The 7076-nt window shown below is 48.1% G+C and overlaps 1 protein-coding gene across 2 annotated transcripts; it reads right to left on the bottom strand.

Moving 5' to 3' along the window:
• Positions 1–874: 874 nt before the first annotated feature.
• On the bottom strand, positions 875–6342 carry TOB1 (transducer of ERBB2, 1). Of its 2 annotated transcripts, none has more exons than XM_030295663.1 (2): positions 6157–6342; positions 875–2825 (listed from the first exon to the last, which is right to left on the bottom strand). In XM_030295663.1, exon 2 carries the CDS (start codon positions 2674–2676, stop codon positions 1639–1641), a length of 1038 nt encoding a protein of 345 aa, XP_030151523.1. In that variant the 5' UTR covers positions 2677–2825; positions 6157–6342; the 3' UTR covers positions 875–1638. The 2 variants fall into 2 exon arrangements, with proteins under 2 accessions (XP_030151523.1, XP_030151522.1); XM_030295662.1 differs by lacking the exon at positions 6157–6342 and adding an exon at positions 4724–5010.
• Between the last annotated feature and the right edge of the window lie 734 nt (positions 6343–7076).

Here is a 7076-nt window from a genome sequence, read left to right as displayed (position 1 = left end):
TTTTAAAACTTTTTATTGCTCTAAACTGCATGGGTAACAGACAAAAGGCTTTTTGTACATTGGTGTCCAAAAAAACTCATTTAAGACCAAATTTATTTCACCAGGAACCCAGACAGTGTTGGTTCCTACTATATGTACAAAGTTTTCCTCCAATTCAAGGCAAATTTCTCACCGATACGAGGTCAACACACTATCAATGGACATTTAAACAGTGAAATGACTTATTTTACTTCAAAAATAGCGTCTTTCTCTTCTGACTCCTCACTTTTTAAGAACCCCCTTCCCAAGCCACTACAATTTGATGTATTATAGGTGAGTAATCTTTGAACCTCCCCTCTACTTCCAAAGCAGCAGATTGGCTATCCAAGTGTATTGAAAAAAAAAAAAAAAAAAAAAAAAGGTAAACTTTCTGGGAAAATGCCCATGGAATACTAACATTGAGCAACCTGTCCAATCTTCAGATTTTGATCATATATTCTCCAGCTAAATATGACTGAACTTTAAGTGTGAGAATTAGTAAACACACCTAATCTTCTTAGTTAGGTCAGCTGTTTTGTCCAAGCAAGGTTTCTGAGTTATTCATCTCCCATGCAGAAACAGAAAACCGATCCAATGGCCTCCCCCTATACATTTCAAATAAATCCTCTCAGGTTACCAGTGAATTTCATTTTATCATGTGACTCTCTTACATGTCAGCAGACACACTTTAAAACTTGCTGTAAAATAGGGTTGGCCAGCCGTAGCATAACCATCCCTATCAAAGGGAGACAGGTGTGGGCTGAAGAAAGCTGCAAATGAATGAATGAATGAATGAATAAAATCATCCCAAGCACTGGCCAGGCAACAGCTTCAAAATAAAGACCACAAGAAGTGCTTTTTAATTTTAAAGAATTTTAATACAAACTTAATATAAACTATTTCAGTCCCTCTTAACATGTAAGACACTGACTCAAAATACTTTTATACCGTTTTTTTCAAGTATTGCACAATATAGGTACAAAATTAATATTTACGATTACATTTCTTCCATAATATATAGCAAAAATCTTTAAACCTTTAACAGAAAATACATTTTTTTTGAAAAAGCAAATATTCGTACATTTTAATTCCACCACTAAAGGAATATCCTGTACACAATTTTTAGAATAGTTGATGTCTTTAAGATGGATATTTTACAATTTCAGTAAAAAAAATACAACATGAAGCTGCTGCTGTCACAGATCACTGTAGTAAAAAGATATAAATGCAATACCATGTCGTAGAAACAATATATATATCCTCTGATATTTTACAAACTTTGTACTAAATTAAATTATACAATTAGAAAAGACCAATAAACCCACTTATTAGTGCCAATTTTTTATAAAAAAAAAATCAGCCATGTCCTTGCTATATCTTAAATACTGTAAGAGGCCATATCTGAGAGTATACTTTAAAATATACAGTCAGTATAAAATAACTTTGTGCTTGGTTGGCAAATGAAAAATGATGCATGTTTTATTTTTGTAACCAAGCCTGAATGTATCCTTACTATAAGCTTTAAAAAAAAAAAAAAAAAAAAAATCTCAAGGAGGTGAAAAAAAAAAAATCCCCCTTGGGCCCGTGCATTTCAACTCGTAAGATACATTTTTTCTTTTTCTAGTTAGCCATGACAGGCTGGAATTGCTGGTTAGAATACTGCATGTTATTTAGGCTAAAATTCAAGCCGTCGACAAAAGACTTCTCGTTGAGGCCTCCATAGGCCGCAAACACATCAAAGGCATTACTGTACTGGAGAGGACTGAGGTTAAGGGGGCTGTCACCTGGGAACATTCCATTGGTACTACTACCTTGACCCTGCATGTTAGGAAAAATAAATTCCTTGGCATTAGGAGAGAGAGCAGAGGCTTTCTGCTGTTGCTGCTGCTGCGGCGGCGGCGGGGGCGGCGGTGGCTGGGACGGCTGCTGTTGTTGCTGCGGCTGCTGTTGGCTACCCAGGCCAAGCCCGTACAGAGAGTGCATCGAGGAAGAGACGGCTTTCTGCTTCAAGAGGTCGTTCACATTCAAGCCGAGGTTGATAGGAGAAGTACGTGCAACCTTGTTGCTGCGGCCGCTATTCTTCATTTTGGTAGAGCCGAACTTGGTGGCAGCAAAAGTGGCAGTGGTGAAGGTTAAAGGCTGAGTGGACCTGGGCATGAAGGTAGGGCTTACAGCAGCAGAGTGACCAAAGGGAGGCGACGGAGAGCTGGACACTGATGAGGCTGGGTCACTGATGGGCATAAAAACCTGGGCCTCTGGGTTAAAGCTGTTTTTGATCTCCTTATCCAACTCACATCCATTTTCATTATTATCATCCACATAAAGCACCTTCACTGGTCCCTTTTCACCAATTTGGTAGGAAACCTCAAACGGGTCGATCCAAACACTAAGATCCTGTGGCAGATTGCCACGAACATCATCAATGTCCAAGCCACTCTCTTTGGATGCTTGTTCAATCACTGGGTCCACTTTCTCCCCTATGTGTATACATCTAAACCCTGATCCTTTGTATGGCTTTTCAGGATACCAGTGCCCTTCGTATTTCTTCTTAAGAAGTCTTTCAAGCTCTTCGCCAAAAATGTTGACACGTCTCCTGGGAAGCTTATTGTACAAATATGAGATAATAAAATTTAGTGCTACTTGGATTTCAAGCTGCATAGCTGCTATGCCACAAAGTGAGCTCTGTGTTTCAACTCCCCCCTACACACACACACACATACAAGTGTTCAGTTTGTGGCAGAGAAACAAATTCTCATTCAGAGTGCTGGTATTCTGTAGGTTATCCTTCACCTTGAGTGGTCTTGCTCCTTAAAGAAAAACAAAACAAAACAAAAACAAACATGTCCAAATAAGATAAATCTCAGTCCCACAACCTCTTCTACCCCCAGAGTAACGTTACTTTAGAAAAAGTTTAATAGGCTAGCAAGTCAGAAAAATATAAATAGCACAAAATAAAGGAACGTACAATAGAAAATTGTTTATTGAAGTTCAAAATCTCATGGGAAAACTTAGGATTTACACTTAAAACAAAATTTTCAACCCTATTACTTTTTTTTTCTTTTCCTGAAAACAGTTCTAAAAAAACAGTATCTCTCTAGCGCATGTAGCGTATTTCTTCCCTCAATTCTCACAAGATTATTTATTGGAAACTCTACTCCAGACACCCGTCCACCCACCTCCACACACATATATACCAGTTTTAGAAACTGATCATATTCCTATTCACCAATTTAGAAGTGAATTTTATATTTCAATTCATTCTGGATGTATGCTGCTTCAATCTGCTGTATCGTTAAACATTTAGACATTTGAGGAGTTAGGGAAATTATTTTGATTTCCAAAGTACATGATGCTAAAATTAAAAATACTAAATACTAAATGAATTGCCAACCTTGTGAACGATAATTATGAAACAAATTATCCCATATAGCTGCCCTCTTGAATACTAAGGGCATACACTGTAATAATCGAGGTTCTCTGTGCCTTTTCTTTTCAATGTATATTTTTCTAAGTCTGAAAATTTCTCTTTAGCAGCAAGTGCAACAAAAGCAATAATTAATTTCAACACTCTATTGATTATTCTCTTTAAAGGGGAGGGCTTCTGAGTTTTATTCTGATTTTCAAAACCACCTCCCTCCTTCACGATAAGAGAACAGCCGGGGAGGCTGGTACGATAAGGTCGACCTTTAAACGTTTGCTGGATCAGCACTGGGTGGGGAGAAGAAAAGATCAAGGGCAAACAGAAGATATTTGCAAAAGGAATCTATTCGTACACTGAGGCGGATTTAAAAGGACATTTAAAACTCAAGTTGGTATTAATCCATCTGTTCCATGTTCCATATTCGTGATGACAAAGGGAAAGGATCCCCGGCGGCCCACAAACTACACTCTGCAAGCCCAAAGCCGGAGTGCCGGCGAAGGCAGCTGATTAAGCCAAATTGCTTGAAGGTGCAGCCGAGCGAAATTCAGGCTCCGCGGAAGGTAGTTTTAAAGCAACGCCTTAAGACAGGAGTGTGAAGAATTACATAAACAGCCAGTTGGGTCTCATTAGATTTCAGCTCACAGCCCTCGGAGCCCAAGCGCTGGAGCAGCAGCAGCAGCAGCAGCAGCAGGAGGAGGAGGAGGAGGAGGAGGAGGAGGAGGAGGAGGAGGAAGAGAGGAGGAGGAGGAGAGTACAAGTCTCCTCTGAAAAGGAGGAGGAGGAAGGCCACGAGAAATGGCAAAGCAACCACTCGGGGCCGGGCACCCGGCAGGTCGGGGCGCCGGCCGCTCCGGGTCAGCCGCTCCCCTCCCCCCGCCGTAACCTGACCCGCCGCTCCCGCCCCCCGCCCCCCGCCCCCCGCCCGAGGCTCCTGGGACCCGGCCAGAGCCCGGGAGCACCGGCTCCCCCGCACCATTTTCAGTCCCGGCGGCCACCGGCCCCGCGGACCCCAGCGTCCCCCTCGAGCTCGCCGCTCCTCCGGGCGCCCCAACCCCCGATTCCCGTCAGCTCGGCCCGGGCAGCCCTTCCCTGCTCACCCTCCCGGCCCGAGCCGAGACCGACGCGCCGGCCGGCCCCGCCTCCGGGCCCCGGGCGCGCTGGGGCCCCTCGGAGCCGCTCCCCTCCGCGTCCGGGCCGCGACGCCGCCGTCCCCGAGGGCCCGGGGCTCGACGCCGCTGCAGCCCCTCCGCCTCCGGACCCCGCCCGCCGCCCTTCGATACTTACTGGCTGCTTCCACCACAGACCCGGCCGCTGGGCGGGGGAGAAGGGGCGGCAGGGCGGGGGCTCGGGAGGGTCGGCAGCGGCCAGCTGGCTGAATGCAAGACGGCGCCGCCGGGCGGAGGACGGGGGCCTCGGCGCGGGTCTCAGGAACTCGACCCTTGTGGCTCGGGGTGGCGGGGACGGGTCAGGCGAGCGCGCTCGCTTTTCCACACAGCCCGGTGCCCGGCCCAGCGTCCCCGTAGTGCGCCCACTCCGCGCCGGGCCAGAGCTTCGCTCCTTCTGCCGCGGCGCGCGCCCCGCCTCTCGTTTTATAGTCTCCTCCCTGCCCCCATCCCCTCCCGTAGGGGTGCGCGCGCGCCCGCCTCGCGTCACACAGCTCCGGGCAGCGTAACCATTCCCCGCCCTGCGGCCCCGCACCCCAGACCCTCAGCAGCGGCTCCGCCCCTGCCCTGCCCCCCGATGCCATTGGTCAAGTCTCGCCTGCCCATGTCCTGACGGGCGGCGGAGGGCCGAGTGGACAAGGCCACACCCCTCGGGCTCCACGATGGCCAATGCACCGACGTTCTGGAGCCACTGTGGGTGGGATTAAGAGAAAGCTGGGAACGGGATTGGGGGGCAGACGTGCCAGTGAGGGCGACGGTAGTGGGTGGGGCGGCTGACGCTAAATCTGGGCGGAGAGCACCGGAGAGAAGAGGGGGGAGGGGAGCGAGGCAGGTGGCGGGGCGGCGGGGAAGAACGGGAGGAGAGCCTGGAGAAGGAGGGGACAGTTTACAAAAATGCACTACCCGAGTGGGACTGTGGCCCAGGAAAATCCCACTCGTGAACGAGCTACCAAATCGGCCTCCAGTGCACCCAGGAGAGCCTAGAGAAAGGGCGAACTGTGACAGGGACTCGTGCACCCGATTAATTGAATATTAATCACCTCAGGGGCCTAGGCCAACTGCCACCCAGAGAGTGGCAACAGCAGAACCCAAAGCTGCCGTGCCAGGCTGGGGGTGGGGAAGAGAGACCACCTGGCCACACCTCCCGCCCAGGTGACAGTTTAACTGCCTCTGCATCCCACTTCAGACCTCCCCATGCGATCTGGCAGCAACTCGGACGTGGGGTGGCTTGAGACTGTAAGAAGAATCACATTTTATTCCAAAGGTCCCAACCCAGGCCTCCGTGCCAAACTGCGTACGTATCCAAGTATATATATGCATGCGTGTATTCAAATGTATTTTAACATAAATACACACAATAAACACGGTGCCTTTCTGTAATGCACGTTTAAGATAATCTTCGGTTGAAATGTGAGCGGGTAAACAGGGAGCGGGGAAAGAGAGGGACTCCAGGGAGGCGGGTAAGCGCCCTTTTCACAACCTGCAGCAGAGAAATACACGAAGTTACAGTGGGAGTGGAACCGAGCGTCCCTCTCGGCTAAAAATATTACTCACAGGTAGCAACGACGCCTGATTGGCCGCACTTCTCCCTTAGCAACTAGGCGATTGGCTGTCTGGTATCCAGGAGACAGACGTCAAGCTCGCACTGGGAAAAGAGGAGAGAAAGTCTAGGCGGAGGGATGGTAGGGAGGGGGAGAAAGAGGAGCAATGAATGAAACGCCCGGCGCTTGGCCTTCTCTCCCCGCTTTCCTCTGAGCTCAAGAAGTGCTTCCTGGAAAAACACCAGCTGGGGCTCCGCCTTCCTCTTAAAACTGTGGGGCCTGAACTCTCAACCTGCTATAAGGAAGTTAAAGCGCAACTCCCCGAGGAGTGGGGTGTCCGCGGAGCCGGCTGTGTAGACCGGTTGTGCTGTGCCCGCACACATCCGCTTTAGGTGTTAGGCCTAGAGACTTTACGCTTTAGGCATGTAATGTAGCCTTTTTCTCCACTATGACTCCCGTGCCCTCGTGCCTCCATCCCTGGTCCCCTTTAGAAGGAACCGAACTGGTAGAGGCTATTTCGGAAATTTCTAAAGTCGCCATTGTGGGGAGTGGGAGTGGGAGGAAGATTGGTTTGTAGAATGGTTTGAGGGTGGGAGTGGTCAGGTGGCCGATTTAATGTTTATTGTACAGATTCCTAAAACTCCTGCAGTCTGTTTTAAGAACATAGAAATTTTACTCAATGACTGATTTTTTAGTCTTTGGATTTTTTTGTAACAAGGAAAAGTGGGATTTGATTGTGAAAGTATGGAAGCATTTTATTTTATTTCTTGGAAGCATTAAAAAATTTTTTTAATGTTTATTTTTGAGAGAGAGAGACAGAGTGCGAGTGGAGGAGGTGCAGAGAGAGAGAGAGAGAGGGAGACACAGAACTCCAATCAGGCTCCAGGCTCCGAGCTGTCAGCACAAAGCCCGACACGGGGCTTGAACTCACGT

Source organism: Lynx canadensis, chromosome E1 (genome assembly GCF_007474595.2).
Source record: "Lynx canadensis isolate LIC74 chromosome E1, mLynCan4.pri.v2, whole genome shotgun sequence".
NCBI lineage: Eukaryota > Metazoa > Chordata > Mammalia > Carnivora > Felidae > Lynx > Lynx canadensis.
Note: the sequence above shows the minus strand (reverse complement) of the source record. Positions and strands in the feature narration are given on the sequence as shown.